Source organism: Diorhabda sublineata, chromosome 6, assembly GCF_026230105.1.
Source record: "Diorhabda sublineata isolate icDioSubl1.1 chromosome 6, icDioSubl1.1, whole genome shotgun sequence".
NCBI classification, from domain to species: domain Eukaryota; kingdom Metazoa; phylum Arthropoda; class Insecta; order Coleoptera; family Chrysomelidae; genus Diorhabda; species Diorhabda sublineata.
This window is the reverse complement of record NC_079479.1, coordinates 22771498-22790622: the sequence shown is the minus strand read 5'-3', so window position 1 is coordinate 22790622 and position 19125 is coordinate 22771498. Positions and strand designations below refer to the sequence as shown.

At 32.2% G+C, this 19125-nt stretch overlaps 1 protein-coding gene across 1 annotated transcript in view; it reads left to right on the top strand.

The window, feature by feature from the left end:
* Positions 1-13090, top strand: part of LOC130445036 (low affinity immunoglobulin epsilon Fc receptor) — a 68937-nt gene extending 55847 nt beyond the window's left edge. The window contains exons 4-5 of the mRNA XM_056780512.1: positions 4816-4924; positions 12382-13090. Coding sequence (XP_056636490.1) covers positions 4816-4924; positions 12382-12629 — 357 coding nt within the window. The 3' untranslated portion in view covers positions 12630-13090. The remainder of the gene's footprint in view (positions 1-4815; positions 4925-12381) is intronic.
* The last annotated feature ends 6035 nt before the right edge of the window (positions 13091-19125 follow it).

The following is a 19125-nucleotide window of genomic DNA, read 5'->3' as shown; positions in this document are numbered from 1 at the left end:
TTGTATTAAACTCACGATTGGATATGATGCATCAATCATTTCGACCCAAACGTTGATCGGTGCTTATCGATTGATTGCTTCAACTGGTGACTCTAACATACAAAAACAATTTCTATCATAAGTCACTTTACTACCAACTTAGTAGTCGGCTACATTGACATTCAGCCAAGTCAGGACAAGAAGTAAAAGTTAGATTGGTACTGGGATAAGGTACAAAAACTCAATTTAGGGAAATCATTTGTAACATCGTGTGAGGGATTCTTTAGCATCATATCCTCCATTTTTGATATTAACTTGTCCAATAAAGTGAAAGGCTAATATATCACTAAAGATAAAGTTAATCAAAAAATATTCATGGAAGTGAAGCAATATTTGTTAGAAGTTGGAATTTAAGCTTTGCTTTGTAATTTCTAAGACATGTAACAGTTGAAACCGATGGTAATCATAAACAAACAATTACAGGAAGTGCTAATTTACTATTAGCTTGCAGAACGACTTTCATTGAACGATCTCTTCAGCTATTCTTGATCGTACGTTGTTCAGATTGATAATATAATCTATAGATGATATTATCACAAATAAAATCAACAATACATGTTACAGTAATAGTCTAGTCATTTTAGGTTTCATCTTCGGAAAAATTCCTAGTGAGCTGAATTTTTGTATACACCTTTATTACGTTGTTTTAATGAAGATCTGGAAAATTGACATCGATATCGTGCCCGCTAAAAAAGTTATAAAGGTCAAAAGGTCGCGAAAATCAGTTTTTCGCAAATATCTCGTGATCTATCATTTGAAGCAGTAATTAGAAAAAATAGTTCCTTGTAAAATTATCTACAAAAAATACCTCTTGCATTTTTCTGTAAAATCAACCGTTTTTGGAGTAGAGTGCTTAGAAAGCGACTATATCTTGACGATTCCCTCGTTTGCTCTCCACCTACGAGATACAATGCAAGGCGCGTTTTTTTACATGGTTTTCTCCGTACGCATAATCCATGATATTCAATAATAGGTTTTTTTATCCAAAAATAAATAATTTTTTATTCGAATTCAGTAAAATACAAAAAATAAACTTTAGTACATATTTTTTTTATTCATTTTCGATATCTTCAGTTTCTCTATCAGTAGTTGTTGCTGAAAAAACGTCGACTGGAGTTTTTTCCAGATTTACATCTATATCTTCATCATTTCCATCATTTGTAGACTCTGCGTTTAAATATAACTGAACACGTTGTTTTTTCCTGGTAAAAAAATAAATGATGTAAGTTGATGGATAAAGTATTTGTGTGCATGTATAACTTATTATTAAAACCGTTTGAGAGCAGAAAACAACTAAAGTAACGTGTTTAACACTCTAATTCAGTTAAAAATTATTTCTTGACGCAGAGAGACAAACAGTAGCAGGTATAAAGGGATGGGTTTCGCAACAATGAAATACGGAACATCTTCTAATCCTCAACAAGTCCCAGATTCGTCCATCTTTGGAATTTTGCTCGCACATTTGGAGCTTCGCTCCAAAGCATAGCCTGCCGATACTCGACTCAATACAGAAGAGAGCATTTCGACTTATAGGCAATCCAGAGTTGAACAGAAACTTGGACAGCTTAGAGCATGCAAGAACGGTCTTCTGAGCTGTCTAGCAAAAATTTCGCCTAGAGCAGTTTTTGCAAGACCTACTCGATAAGTAGATGTGGATTATGAACACTGATTTCACCTGCAGACACCCAGAACAGATTTATCGGGATTAATTTATTTTGAGAAGTGAAAGTCTATGGAATCTGCAACCAAGGCATGTCTTTCCCGAGCACTGGCATCTCCACCCGGCAGGTACTACTGGAACTACTTGAGTGTAATATGTGCGATTGCTTTTTAAATGAAAAAAAAATATACCAGTGAGGGTCATTTTGATAAGTTATACTAGATTTTTCTAAACCTCTATAAATAAGTATATTAAGAAGCAATACAGTTTACGCATTGGTGCACGGTATACAATAGCGAATGTGAGTCTAGTCGCATTCTTAGCGCTTTACTTCGAAAACTGTTGTTTCTTCAGAAAAATGCTAGTTACATTTTTTGTAGATAACTCTAATAAAAACAATTTTTGTGATAAATATTTGAGAAAAACTGATTTTGTTGATTTTATAAATCTTCATCACAACAACGTAATAAAGATGTATACAAATATTCAGCTCAATAAGTTTCTTTCGCAGATTGGGATTAAAAATACTTAAAATGACTGGACTTTGAAACTTGTACTGATGTTCTCCAACTGATAGCTGCGGAAACAAAACTGTTGCAGCTGCCCTTTCGTTTGATGTATCACTTATAAATAATTTCAATGTAATAAATATTATAATCACTCCAATAGATTCAATGAATAATGTATTCAAATTCAAACAATTATCAACTTTCACATCAGAAAATTTCTAACACCACAGCGAACGTCATAATAATTATTTTGTGCGTGTAATTTTTTTATAAATACCGCAACAAATTTTCTCGTTGAAATATTTGATTTACATTTCAAATATAATGTTATTATAAAACAATGTTTTTTTACAGTCGATGTAACAACAAAAGAACGTTACTTAACTAAAGCAGGCGTGACTAACATAATAAAAAGAACCGAAGCAATAGTCGCATTAACTTCAATGTCACTGATAGAAAACACACTTGTTTCATTTGGTTTGATTCGATATTTATCAATTATCAAATGAACCGTGGAACAAAATTTTTTATTACTTAATTCATAAAAGTTTCTCCTAGTATGTCAAAATATAGGGTGTTCCGCATAAAAATCTATACAGAGCAAAATACTGGAGGCAATACTCTATATCAAGTAAGTTGCATCCCTGAAGATGACAGAGACTCAAAGTAGTTACCAAAATTTAGGAAAAATTAATTTCTTTTCAACCCTTCAACTTTAAAATACCAAAATTGTAACTAGAAGGCGATCGAATCATACTATGAGGTTAATTAGGTACTAGACCCTACCTTAACAGTTCATAGAAGTCTTTTATCTATAAGATTATTTGAAAATGTTGATTTCTATATTCTGAAACTTTTTTCACTCATTTTAAATAAATTTTTTCATTTCGAAGCACTAAATACATGTTTTGTCTAATGTTATTTAAAAAGTCACGAGTTTATACATCAAATTTGACAATCTCACAAGTTAGTTCTTCTAGTACCTAATTGAATTGTCATATTTTTTTTGAATAAGTGGAAAATTTTCATTTGAAATGAGTCGATGAGTCTCCTACATTGTCACTAAAATGAGATGGTGCTCCATAATACGTACACCAATGTCAAACAATCTCAATTGTAATGGGTTAATGAACAGATAAAATATTTTAGGAAAATTATAAATAAGTTTCGCCTGTTAGCCAGTTTGGCAAAATAACTGGTCAAATAAAATCATTATCGATAAGGATGAATCAAATATTAATCTTGAACTCAGTAAACACTCAAGATAGTTATGCATATTCCTAATACCCATGTGAGTGAAGCAGCCTCATCAATAGAAAGATAGATTAGGTAACACGCCTCAGAAATCTGAGCGTAACGTAAGGTACTTTTTTGTGTTTAAAGAATCAAATAATTGTAACCTTAGGTTAGGTTAGGTTAGGTTTCAACTATTAATTTAAATATTATAATCACTGAAAAATCATTACAATTATTTGATTCTTTAAGAGCAAAAACGTACCTGAAGGGATGATTTCCGCGCCATGTTTAGCGTAATTTTCTTTATAACATACTGAAATTTAAACGAAATCTCAGGGGTGTAACCTAATCTAGATAATTATCGAATTTTCTTTTGAAAATGAATATCCTGACGTGGAAGGAATCGACAGGAATTCATTCGCTAAATCAAAACAACAAACAACTCTTGAGGTTTTTGGGCATAGCATGGTGTAAATTATGGTTAATTAGTTCACTGCACAGATTGTGATATGCTACTCTGTTTAGATAAAGTTCTAGTTCTAATATGTCGTTAATAGTATTTATAGTATAGTTTAAGTTCTTCATATCGCTTACTTATTCAAACAGGGCGTTTTCAATTAACACTAAAAAATGTGAACCACGTTATTAGAAAACATTGTCCGATATATTTCTACGCTACTTCTACTGTATCCTTCAAAAAAAACCAACACTAATAGAATAACATTCAAAAAATCATTACTAGAAGAAATGAACAAGAAATTCTTTAATTTAATATTAATATTAATATTTTTAATTCACTCATTTTGCAAATTTTAAATAACATTAATTGGAACATGAAAAGTTATGAGTAGAAAAAGTTTTTGAGTCAAATTATCCATAGTATAATAATTGAAATTTTTGAATCAACTTCCATATAAAAGACTTCTGTGTCATGTTAAGGTGAAGTCACCCTTAATTAACCCCTCAGAATGGTACGATGGCGTTTTACGTATCAAAACTTTTTGTCCCCAAATGTTCTTATATAGTTTATCAAATTTGGTATTTTTAAGTTAAAGGGCTACAGAGAAATTAATTCCTAAAACTCCTCAGGGATACAACTTGGTATAGAGATAAACTGCCCTCATATCGGTTTCCCGATATGCCACTGCTATGTGTCGATTATTACGAGGAACTACTCTATATAAACTTAATTTCCCATTTTTTTGTTCAGCTACAAGGGTTTCAGTTTCTGCATACTTTTATAATTCTATGCAATACACCGCAATGATTATATACCTATATCTATGAATAATTGTAGTATTGCTTACTATAGCAGAAACTATTTTGGTTTAGTGTATTATTAACGTTAATGAAAATCGATTTCTCTTTCAGGCAAATTACTTTCGTGCGACCCAATATTGCAGATTCCATGGCATGCATTTATCAAGTATCACCTCTCAAGAAGAAAACGATAAATTAGAGAAATATATAAAAGATTCAGGTAAGGTGCTCATTTTACTTTAACATATATTATTTCCAATTTCTAATGCTAGTGTCTAATTCCAAGCTTACGACTTCCTTTCATCGGATCATTATGAACTCCAGCTCCTTGTCATTTCTTGATCGACAAATATTTATTCTTATCCTCTATGAATAGATTAAAATTTTGGCAACAATGTATTCATGCACAATGGAATCAAAATGGACTGTTCCCATGGAAGATATGAACCCAAGATATTGGTCAAAGATGATAACTCTGCTAATTCAAATTGGCTGCTAACTCGTATTATAGACGCTACTCTGGGCAAAGATTAGTGAATCCATTTAATTCAAATCAAAACACCTTAAAATTCTCATACTCGCCTTAGAGTGGAAATTATTCCTCTATTCCTGGCAATTTCTTTGAAACATAATTGAATCATGTCTACAAAAAATCGAACTGGCTCATTTTCACGCTCAATCAATTATTAACTGTTTCACTTGTTTACTTACTCAACTCCCAAATAATCTGACTATTCTTCACCATAAAAGTTACTTTTTCGCGTAGAACTGAGGTACTTACAGTTACTTTGGAGTTTACTTACTCAACTTCCAAATAATCTCAGACTTCCCCATGATAGAACTCACTCCTTCGCCCAGAAATGAGAGTTTCAGCACGTTCTCAAAAAACATTTTTCTCTCCCTAATCCTGCACAAGTAATTTTGTTCAGAAATTGCAAATTTTGGAAAAATACGCAAATAAGCTCTCCTTTGGAGACAAACTTTTCCTAACCTAAAATCGACTTTGTTGGATACTACCAATCAGACCATATCAAGCTCTGCTGGGGGTATATATGAATAGGTCTAAAAATAAGTTGAGACTCTTTTTATAGGTTTTTACAATCATTTTGCAATAAATAAAATATTTCCACTCGTTACTATTTTCACTCTTCATTTTCATATCAAAACTAACTTCATTAATCTTAACCAATCTCATTCAATCTTTACTTACTCAATACAAACCCTTTTAATGCTAGTAGCTTAACTTATTACTGACCTAGTCCTTATACTAAAACCCTTTACTAGCTCTTTACTAGCAAGCAATCTTAGATACTACCACTCTAGTCTTGATGCTAGGGTCTCTATAAACCCTATCAACCAATAACTTTATCCCCTTCTTCTCATTTTCGTGTACTAGTTGAGTTCAAATCTTTAATTTCTCTACTCCTTGGATTTTAACCGAGGAAATGAAAAGCTGAAGCAAAAAATATAAAATGATGAAAATAGAAAATAAAAATAATATGCTTACCATCGAGAACATTCACTGCAGGTCTTGAGCTAACTCTAGTTAGCCACCCTTTCGATCTCTGTGGACTCATATTTTGCGGCGAATTACTCCGCTTTGGGCTTATTTTCTAACCAGTTACAGCTTCTTATTTGCTTCTTCCATTATTCTGTTCCACTCTTTTATTCTCCTCGACTTTTCTCCAGTTCCTTACTTCTATCGCTGCAATATCCTGCATAACTTGCTGCTCCCTGCATGCTTTGGGTTGACCTCTGGGCTGTTCTATTGCTGACTTCCACTCTGTTATCTTCCGCTTTCGGATATCTTCTATCTCCATTTAAGTCTTTGGATCCCTATCATTGTCACTATATCACCATCATCTATATTATCTATTACTCCGTTTATTACGATGTTAAACAGAATCATTGAGAGAACGCCCCCCCCCCGCATATCACCTCTTTGTACTAATCACCTTTGTTTGCCCACCCTCTGTCAGAGTTTTGGCCTTAGAGCTTATCGTCATATTTATCAGTTCATTATGTTTTGAAAAGATCCCCTTTTTTATATCGCCTGATCTTTTTCTGTTGGTACAATCAAAAGTCCATAAACATCACATGCGGGTCCATTCCGTGTTCATAGAACTTTTCTATTGATTATGATATCACATGCACTGCAGCTATTGTTGATCTGCCGCCTCTGGGACCTTGTTGATAATCTCCTAGTTTATCCTCAATATGTCCCATTAGTCTATCTCTTATGATTATGCTCAGAATTTTGTTTGTGTGTGTTTTTTTCCTTTATTTTATTGATAATGTCAAAGATATTTTTCTTAGACTTAATTCTCTATTGAAATATATGTAATGTCGCTAGCTACCTCAAAATATTTTTTATATGAGGGTGCCTCTTCCTTATAATCTTTATCGTTTCTCTCTTAGTTGCTTCTGTGTTGTTCGCTCGTTTCTCTGAAAGAGGCTGTGATTTATAAAGTTTAATTAATGATATTGTCAAGGAAAAACAAAATATTATGAAATGGAAAGTTGGGGCGTAGTCAAGAATCAACCAATATCAAGCCCTAAACTTTCTAACAAACCTACCGTTTGCCAAACCTTATATAGAATGCACATCGGTCATTTCAATGATTGTTCACTTGTCATGAAATGAATAAATCAAACAACTAGTATTGGTAGACGAATTAATGCATTAACATCAAACAACAAACTAATAAGTAAACTTTTACTAAAATTTGAATAAACATTGAACAGACACAAATACATTGCCACATCAGTCTACTATTGAATTGTAAATAATTAATCATCGTATCACACAGAAATATTTTATTTTATTACTGTTTTTAAATCTATAGGTTTTTGGAAATAATTTTAGAAAAATTCTGTATTTCTGTAATTTCGATTTAATTCCATAACATTTTCTGGTTTTTCCCTTTTGCCCTCTCTATATATGTCTATTAAGTTGTATTTCAACTCTTTCATATACCCTTCTTAGGATAATTATTATTTTTTATATGGACTGAGGTGAATGCTCTTCTCATATCTATGAATATTGAGTGCAGTATTACTTCTTTTTCGTATCGTATTTATATCACATTTTTTAGTATGGAAATATCATCTTTTGTTTGTCTTCCTTTTCTGAATGCTGTTCTTCTGTTCTGAATGTTCTTTTTCGATTTTCTTATCTAATTCTTCTCCAAATCTTTCTTTTATTATCCGAGTGTATTTATATCTTTTAGATCAATGAAGTTAGGCATATTGGTCTGCAGTTTTCGCGATTTGTTTGCTATTCTATCTTGTGGTTAGGAACTAGTAGATTCTCCTACCATTCTTGCGGTATTGTTTCTTGTATGCTTCCTTGATCATGTCCCATATCCATGTTTTGTCTTCTTCTCCCAGATATTTGACTGCTTCGTTCGCTTTGTTTATTTTGATTTTCCGTCTTGCCTCTTTGATTTCGTCATAGCTGATTTCTCCGATATTTGTGTTTTCTCTTTCTTCCTCTTCGGCTATGATATATGTTTTGGTAGTCGATTTAATATTTCATTTGGTTTTGTTTATTTTCTATATCCTTAATTTGTTTTATCTTTCCCAATTTTTTTTTCCCAATTCTGTTATATTATGCCAGGATTTTATGTATCCTTTGTTTAGTTCTTCTCCGAATTCCCTCCCAATTTTTCTGTTTCGCTTCTCTTACTTTTTTCTTCACCTCAATACTTTTCTGTGTTAATCTTATTTGGATTGTGTATATTTTCTCTATGCTTGTTTTATCTTCTTTATTAGTTACTGTATTTATTTTGTCCCCCATTTAGTACTATTGTGTTGCTTTCTTAGAACAGAAAGACTAATAATTTCAGTTATTTAACAGTTTTTGCGAACGTTATGATTCATTAGTTTTATTGCTGAAAAAACTAGAATAGAGAAAACTGCTTAAGATCTCCGTGCATGTAAATCTTAGGAGGTACCTTAGCAGAAATGGCCGTGAGCCATTCACTTCGGATATATTTACAATATGTAAGGATCAAAAGAACAGTGAATTCTTGGTTCTCACGTAATTAAGTTTGAAAAATTGATATTTAACCATCGAATATGTTAACCTTAGATCTTAGATGCTAGAAATATTATGTAATATCAATTAGAACAACCAATGCCAACGTAATTATCTATATATCGGACTGTTGTGAAGAAATACCGTATGTAAATTACTCATTTCATAGGTAGATGCTGTGAAAAGTTTTTTCAATTCAATATATCATTGTAGAATAATTAAAACTTGAAATATTTCATCACGTACTCTAAAATTGTCATACCGAAACAGAAAAATGTTGAATATATTGACCTAAAATGATTTTTTTTAATGTACAGCAAATATATTATCCCACTATTATATCTATAGTAGATTATTGAAAAGATTAGATCAAGAACATCTTTTTGAAATACGAGGTTTGTCTGGAAACTTTGTCAGATACAAAAAATTCAGCTATTTATAACGCTTAGTTTCTGTTTGACATTCGTATAAGTGAGTTATTGTGAATATTCTTCTGAAAATGGAAATAAATTGATCATAGAACTGTCATCTACCCATTTACATCTGATCCACATACCAATGTATATCAAATTCTCATTTTTTTGTTTTCTGAGACAAATTGGTTCTTGTGACATTTGTACATCTTAGTGTACATGCTTCTAGTATAATTTTATTCCATTTATTTCGATATCCTTCGCAAAATCTTCATAAAAACTTCCCATTAGATAAAACATGCCAAACTGCATGCAAGTATTTTGTTATTTGACAAAAATTTCACGTCGTATCTTTGATTCAAAGTTGATGTATATTCTAGTACTGAAGTGTTGTTTGCTTGTATATTGTGATATACATGTCTAATTGATTTATGGTTTGTCGATTCAATAGTTATCTTTTCTGCAATAAACTCAAGATATCTTTTTGTTAGATAATGAAAAAGACATACGCCAACTTATAGAATTAGTCGAAAATCGAGACTCGGGCGTTGATGAAATAGACTGTGAAGACTGGGACAAAGAAAATGAAGATGAAGAAATAAAAAACTATCCAGAATTTTGATCCAGGAGAACTAGCCCAAATGAAATATCTAGAATATCTGAAAAAGGTGCTATAGACGAGGAAACTGAAGAGAATGAAGAGCAAGGGATTGAGAGAGATTGAAGAGTCTTTAATTTAGTGTAATATTTCCAAATGCAACATGGCAAAGTCTTTGGAGCAATTAATAACAAATAAAAATGTTTATGGATAATCTGTAACTTTCCAGGCATAGAAATATGTCTATTAAATCATGAAAACATATCTTTCTGATTTGGGAAATATTAACAACTTTTTTTTCAAAAATATCCATGTAGAACAATCCAAATGATTCTATTTTTGTCTCAATGTAACCTTTATAATAATCTTTCATCTTTCATAGGTTCCCTTAAAAGTAAACTTGTTTTACAAGATTAAAAATATCTCTGCTCACTTGAGAATGGAATGGTTTTTATTTATAGTTAATAGAATGCAAAGTATTATATTGAGTGGTATATAACATGAGATGTTTTTCCTAAAACTTTCACTCATAAATTAGTTTTTGTGTCTATACGATGGTGGTTTAAAATTTTATATTTCAACAAAATCTCCCTTTGGCTCTTCATATTCTTTCAAGCATGTCTTCAATTTTTTCAGATCTTTCGAATATTCATAATGCAATTCGCCAAATACGGTCATTTTTTTTAGGAGTTAAGCAGCATATATATGACAGTAAAATATTCTCTTGAATATCATTATTTAGAACAATTTAATTAACTTAAACGAAAAAATCGAGTTATTGCATTAATTACGGCAGTGTTGGTGTTTTAATGCACAAGCTATTTTTTTACTTACGTAGGTATCCATAGTACTCTCTATAAAAATCGGTGCTCAAATTATCTTGCTCGAATCCAAAATTTCCAATTCAGGCCCATACACTCTAGCCACAACGCCATCAGCAATCTTCAAACTATCAGAACTTATGCAATCTCTGCCTCTGCCGCCTTCATGGAAGTCCAGAAGACTTCCAGTTTCAGTACGCTGGACTTATTAGAAATCTTCTGAATGTCTGAATCTTCGATAATGATATAATATGATAGTTGATAATCTTACTTACCGAACCATTAGTGTCAAACTTTGTTATTTATTATCTCAATCATGTACTGACGTTCCAAAAGCCTCCATACTACACCATCTATACGTATGGTACTACAGCCCTTCGTCATTTATGGAAAAAACCCAATTATATGCCAAAGAATCCGCACCAATTCCATTCTTCAATATTCACTCCCAAAATTTTCTGAATCAATTTTCGGATTGGTACACGAAAGTTACCCCCTTACCTTACTTCAAACGTATAAAAGACACACACGTCCCATAATCAAATATAGATCAAACGCCTACTGCAACTTACCCGACTATCTCCTCAAATAACTCTTGTGCGTCCATTCTCAGGTACTGTTAAAGCAAGCAAATGTCGATTCAGCCCTAGTTATGTCAATATTGACATAACCCCCATTCCGGGTCGTCTAAATGACCTCCAAGCCCGCTATGTGATTCGTGTCATCGAATCAAACAATGTCTTCTCCGGCTCCTCTTCTTAAAGCCCAAGAGAAAATTACCCTATTCCTCTAGTCGGCTGCTAGCAACAGCATACGACGAACTGCTAGAAAATTATCTCAATTTTCCAGATAATTCCCCCATCGCCTCTTCTACGTCCCACCTCGTTGATCGTTGTTGTTGCAGGTTTTCCGCAGTTTTCCTATAATCTGGTTATTCTGTTCACCAGCCAAATGCCCGCCGATAGAAAATAATGCAGCTGCATTTATACCCACCCACCCTACCACACGTTTACTTAAATAAACAGAAAAAATACAAATGATATAAAAAACAATAAAAAAAATAAAAGTGAAAAAAGAATAAAAGTAACAAAAAAATATCACCACAATCTATGAAGAACCGTTTGTTGGTCAAGCAATTATTTCTTTTTCAGCCTTCTCCATTTTTCTTTTGTTTTTTGTTCTATTACAGCCCTGCAGAGGAGTGTATTTCCTATAAGGGTTAAACTTAATAAATCCCTTGCCCAACATGAATAATTTTCTCATCAAATAAAAAAACTCAACGAAACTCTCTCAAATTAGCATAAAGATTTTTTATCTTATTGTTGATATAGACACAGAAACATGAGACGTAAGTCCCAGGAAATAATAGATTAATGCCGGTTATTGATATCATTCTTTTTTTGGAAATAGTTCTAGGTTTCTAAAACTCATTAATCATCCTTGAAATAATAGTTTAGAACACATTTAATCGATTTGCGATGTCTGTTTGTGTTAAGCACGCTTCGAATAATCGAAGAAAAGACTCTTCTATAGTTAATTTTGTTATTTGTATTACTAAAATAAAACCAATTTTTATGAAATTTTTTCATATTTTTAAATAAATGAAGAAAAAACTATCTGAAATCAAACTGCTTATCACATATCCAAAAAATCAAATAAAAAATTCACAAAACACCACACAAAACAACCTTATATAGATTGATTTAATTCCGTATAAAACGCGATTTAGAAATATCCTCAACTTTTGAATAAGTTTATATAAATATACATTAAACTTCATTTTCATAACTTTTGTTTTATGTTCAGGATTCGGTCACGAGCATTTCTGGACATCGGGTACCGATCTGGCTGAAGAAGGAAAATACTTTTGGATGTCAACCGGACGTCCTATCACGTTTACAAACTGGAATGCAGGAGAGCCTAATAATTTCGAATATGAAAATGGGGAACAAGAAAATTGTTTGGAATTGTGGAATAGAGATGGAAAAGGACTAAAGTGGAACGATTCTCCTTGTTCCTTTGAGACTTACTTTGTGTGTGAAGTGCAACCTTGAACTAAAATAAGTGTAAGACTGTTCAGACATTAGGAAGTTACATTTACCAGTAAATTTCATTATTTTTTTAACGGAAATAAAAAGTTATTGCTGTCCAATTAGATAATTATCAATTATTATTAGAGAAAACGAATCGTAGATTAGTTATTTCTAGTCAATTACTTTTAAAACCTATAGAAAGTTGAATAACTGATTTAATTCAAATATCTATTGTCCGATTTCATATTCTATATAAATTGTGAGTCAATATGACATGGATTATAAATATTTTAGTGAAAAATTGTCTCTAGATTGCGATGTTTCATAACGATTTTCTTATGGAATCAATTTTCAAAGTCAAAAAATGACAGACTTTATTAGAATAAGTAGGTACTCTTATATCATTTAGATACCGAATACCGAAATAAAATAAAATCTGTGTAAATTATAAATTTGAAAATTAAATTAATACATTATTAGAATTTGTTATTTTTCTATAAGTGATGGATATACCGATTATCATTCAGTATACGGAATATGACATGGTTCAAATGCCTTCTGTGGCTTCTCGTGTCTGATTTGCAAATTATTCAATTTTCCATAACTGTAACGCATGAATCAGGTGGAATTTAACTGATGGCATGGAACATATGGTGCTATAAACATGCAATTAAAAAAAACATGGAAATGTGTAAGTAGGGTCAAACTGTACGATCTGTTTGGTAAATTCACATCAATTTTTAGTCCGATAACCACATTCTTATATAGCTCCTGCAGAATGTTCAATTGTGTTGGTGATAGCTTAACAAACATAGCAAACTAAATTTTTTTTGATGCATTGGACTCTCTTGGATCTCGTTTGGATTGGTTCTGTCACAAATTTGACATTTGAAAAAGGACCAAGGCTCTGGTTATGTAAGATATTATTGATATTGATCGGTTACTGATTAGGATATCTAGAGAAACATATTGAAGCAATACATTGGGACAAAAGTATAGAAATAGTAAGCTTAAGTAAAAAAAGATCTAATCATATGAAAAAATCCACTAAAAAAACATTAGAGTTATTACGGTAAGTAAGTACAATTTCTTAACATTTGAAAAAGTGAGAATAATAGAAAGATTACTGAGGAATGCCGCTTTAATCTGAATCAAAGTTTGCGTGATACATACCAAATAAAAGCAATACCATCAATTTTGATATTGATATTTTAAAAAATATGTAGACAAAAATATAATAAAACTATAGTCTGAATATTTATATTTATACATTTTTGATTAATCGATGTAATCATTTTTTGCTTCTGTCACATTTTAGGTATTCTCTGTAACAATTTGCAAACATAAATATCGACTATTTGGTTCCCTTCGTTCTTTCAGGATATTCCAAAGATGTGAAGTGGAAATAGGACATTGATTTTCATATTCCCTGTCGAATTTCTTTGATTTTCCTATCGAATTTGTCCCATAACAACTGACGGACAAATCATTAATTTCAGTACATTCTCCCTCCCTAATTCTTTTAAATACTATTTGCAGATGAATGCTTGGAATCGTTGTCATGCTGGATGATTCATTTTATGCCGTTCAGGCGCTAGCCAGAACATACTACATTTCCCTTTAATATTTTTTTATCCTACTTTCTTCAAAATCCCTACAGTTTTTGCAGTCGGGAATACACATGGATCTTACATCTGTTATTTCTTTGACACGCACAAAAATTCTTCTCCTAAACCCAAAAACCTCGAACTTTGACCATCTCTTCATCCGTCCAATTTTTATGTTATTCATTCCATTGGAATCTCTTAATTTTATTTTGACGTCTTAAATCTGTAGTACTCGAAGGTATTCATTGATTTGGGCTGCTATCTCTGGGCCCGTTAATAATGGTTCAATTTGTTACATTTATCCTCATCGGTTATGGTGCTTTGAGGCTGCTATGAATGTTTTCTTTTGCTAAAGATAGCTCCAGGTAATTGTAATTCGGCGGTAATATTATGAACTGAATGGATTATGAAGTGAGCAAAAATTTTTTACTAGTAGTGCAGTTATTCACATATTTTCATATGGAGTATCACAATAGGAATAAATATAGAATAGATAATTGAAAAAAAGAAGTAAAAAGAAATAAGACATTTTCAATAAAATCAAGGGAATAAACCAACAATGAGAATTAACAAAAGGAAATGAATACAGCAATATTAAATAAATAAAAAATTATGAATGTAGAAGTGAGAGAATAAAATAAATTATGAGCGATGTATAAGAAACACATAAAGAACTAGGAAATAAAGGTAAAGAACCGCTGATATAAAGAGAATAAGGTAAGCAAAGCAATAAAAAATGTGAAAAGAGGTAGAGCAATACCTCTTACTTTCCTTACATTCAATGTTCAAAAGAAAAATAACAAAATTGTTATAGATACATTTGAAGCGAATAGTTCGATAACAATTTCATAATTTTTATTTGCCACTTTGAGGCATTCTTTTATTTGTTTGAAACTATTGCAGGCTTTTGGGTGAAATTTCTATTTGTAATGTCAAACATATATGGCTACATGATCAGTTAATACTCCTTTTGTATTCCTATGCCCTTCAGGCCTCTTGACATGATGCAATAGAACGTGCAATGCAATGCAAGTCGCAATATTTCTTGATGAAAAGTATTCGTAGATAAAGTTCAGCTGATTGTTTCATGCAATATCTCTCACTTGCAACATTGTCGGTTTGGTGCCATTTTTATTGCGTGCAAGTTGAAATTCTAGAAAGAAATGAGTTTTTGATCTACTGATCTGTTGCCAAGGATTTCTTAGTTATCTCATGTTTTATTTTTCTTTTGAGTGTTTCTTCATCCATTGTCAAATATAATTTTGTATGTTTTCTCTACTAATTCTATAGCTGAATTTATGTTTTCCCTTATTCTATCTGGTCAGGGCTTGACCCACCATCGCCTAGGTGCTCTTTTCTGCCCATCAAGCAGCTGAGCAAAGAATTAAAATTAAAATTTGAGGCTAGGAAATTATTCACTTTTCTTATGGAATTTTGATTAATGACAACCATGATCCAATGGGAAGAGACTTGCGTAATGTTAAGCAACGTGCAATATTCGTGTATGCAATATTTTGATCTTCCAATAAATTGCATGCAATTTCTTGCACGTTGTCTTGTCTCATGTCAAGTAGCCTTTACAGAATATATTTAAGGCATGTAACTGTACTGTGATTGGAATTCTACTAAAAATTGATAAAAGCCATGACTATCCCACGAACATGTTCTATTGTAAAGTATCAGGATTTTTTGCTTCAGTTCGGTTTTATATCTTTATAGCAATAATTTTTAGAGAACTTTGGAAATTCTAAATTAAGCTAATTGCGAATTGAAAATCCTTTAATAGTCAGTTTGTCTATACTAAACACACTGTTCACACTACCTCTACAATCACACTCACAATTACACGGTCTGAGGCGCGTTTCGATAACCAAGTTATCGTGTTCAGAGACTGAAGATAAACAAACGGTTCCAGAAGTTCCAGCTTAGTCAGTTGGTTAAATCGTGTTTTCAACTTCTTGGTATCTGAATACTGTTATTTAATCAATCGTTTGGATTGGTAATAATAGGTTTTCCATTTTTCTCATTTCTTCTGGACTTTCTTCCAAATAGAAGAATTTGTGAGCGTTGTTAGATAATCCAGAAATATTCATATAAGTTCCTTGTATTCATCGGAGTGAATATGTCGTTGTTTCAGGTGGGAGCAGTTTTCATAGTTTTGTATTGAGTTGTTGATTTCTATATTTCTATATTAGCTTTATCATTTTTTTCTTATTTTTAAAGATTGTATTCAGAAACTTTTCTTTTTTAAATTTGATTCCATTGAAATTGCGCTTTATTATACTTTGTCTATGGAGCAAGATTCAACATCACCCACTCTTTTTTTAGACTTAATTACCATTGAAATATATCTGGTTACATAAATGTAAATGTTGTAAAAATAATCTTTAATGGGATCTACTGCATAATTTTCTCTAAACTTGTCCCGAATGTATTATCCTTATTTGGAGGATCGTGATAACTTCATCCTTGGGCAAGTTTTATCAAATATCTTTCAACTGAAATTTTTGTCAAAATAGGAAATTAAATGATATCGTTACAATAAATTATCATAAATTAGTAGATACTTGAAATTGATTCTAAATTAAAGTTTCAAAATTAACTGCTTAGTTGAATAAATATCATGCAATAGCTTACAAATTCTATATTTAAAATTTTAAATAAGGGCGTGGGAACAGAAAATCCGTTAAAACTGTTTGTTGTACATCAATTATTTATACTTTACTCTATGAAACAATGCTTACTACAGGCTCGTTTTGCATTAAATTATGAAAAACTGATTCTGGCGTCTGCCCGAGTTTGTTCAAATTCCTCTTTTATAATTTCCTCATTTGTAGTTGCCTCCCAGCCTACAGATTAAATGTTTCGTTCCAAATTTCGCCAATAACGTTAAATTGTCCTCAGTTGTGGCACATCAGGGACATTCATAGACTTCTCCATAAACGGATCTCTCCAAGTTTTCAATAAACCGCTTTAACCAGGCAATTATTTTACGTCATTCGTTTTCTTTTAGATACTCACAACTAAACTTCTAGCAGAGACGTTTAAACTTGAGACATTTGATAACTACCAAATTAGGAGAAACAATTTTCTGTAACCATAAACGTAGAAAATAAATTTGGATATATTAGGATAATTCCGGGGGAGATGACCATACAGGAGATATGGCCTGGTATTAATAGACCGATGGCATTTCTTTCTATTTAGTTCGTTTTATTTGGCACGTGCAACTAGTGTTGGTGATTTTTTTTTGTAAATGAAAATGAATGAAAAACTAAGTAATTTGACTTTGTATTTCAATCAAACGTTGGATTTAAGTTAAGTGGTTAAAATATTAATTGGTCACAAGAATACTTTGAAAGGTTTGTTTCTTTACGTGCTTTCTTTGTGAAGTGAAAGACTTGTCCGGTATTCTAACTTCAACATAACCTACGGCTATCTTACCGGGAGAATCGAGAGGGAAAGCTATAGTGTTTACGGGAGAGATAGCCATGAAATTAAATGTGGTAATTTTCATTGATTTTCAATCCTCATTATTTTCCACAGATGCCTAATCAATACAAACGGAATGCAGCTGCTAGTCAAGGTGCTTGGAGGAAGTAGAAAATAGCAAAATGACTTTATAGGGCCTCTATAATTCACAATCTCCACAGAGAAATAAGAAACAATCACGGTAATTGGTTGTTGTAATGCTGATGGTGCCCCTAGAGGACCTCCGTTCTGAAGCAAAGAATTCATTCGTTTTCTATCATAAATAAACATAAATCCCCCATGCACTGAATGCACAAATTACAGTTATTTTTCTCCCCCGTTCCCAGCTTGTTGCAAAACCAACTTGCTTAAATCCCCTATAAGCAATTATTTTTTCAGTTTTCTGTACGGTAAAAATGCCGGTTTTCAATTTATATTTGGTTGAAACCTGATCCAAATTCTCAAATAATAAAAACTCAGTACAATAGAATTGCGTTTCAAAAAGCCACGGAGCCATTCATCATTTGCGGTTTTCTTATCTTTATTAAAAGAGCATCTCAAATTGTTTCTATCTGCATAGTCATATGCACATTTCCTGACTACTTGTCTTGAGAGTCCATAAAATAACTTTGACAACTTTATAACGTGTTTTGCAAGTTCTTGTTCTTCAACTTCAAAAAACATTGTGCTAGATTTGGATCGTCATATTTATTATTTTAATCCTTTTTTGTATGTTGCTTCTTGGTATGTTAAGTTAGAGATACCTCCCGGACGGACCGACCATTTCTTATATCAGCGACAGTAGCCGTAAGGTTCTCGGAAGTCTAGGAACCCTTATTGGTTGTCCTCTTGTAAAGTCTAGGCATCTGAAAAGATGTTGAGCACACCACAAAAAAAAATTACGTAAATCGTGTGGCTATCATAACCCCAAGAAACACGACTTTTTTTCGGACGCCCCAGCAAAAAGAATAATAAGAAAAGATATTTACCTTCTGTCACGATGAACTTTCTACAAGTTTTCGGAATTGTACAGACCCTTGGAATTCACAAATTTCACACTCAAAACCGGCATAAACCTTACATGAAACGGTACTTTCTGGGATTTCACTCCATTGCTATCTACAAGTGTTTTCTTAAGTTCTACAAATAATGAATTAGTTGGGAGCTCCCATTATCCAGGTGTCCCCCATTACCCCGACTTCCCCTACGCTTTTAGTGAAAACATTGAGCAACTTATTAAAAGAAACATATGACATGAAGTGCAGACCCAAACAATTTCAGATCCAGGCCCAAATACAACCAGTCAAACGGTGGATCAACCAACACCGACAAGAATATATCTACTGCCTGTAAAATTGAATCAAGTCTGCAAACAATCCAAATAACTAAGCATCCTTTTGACATCTGAAGAGCGTATTGAAAAACGGATAATTGAGGAA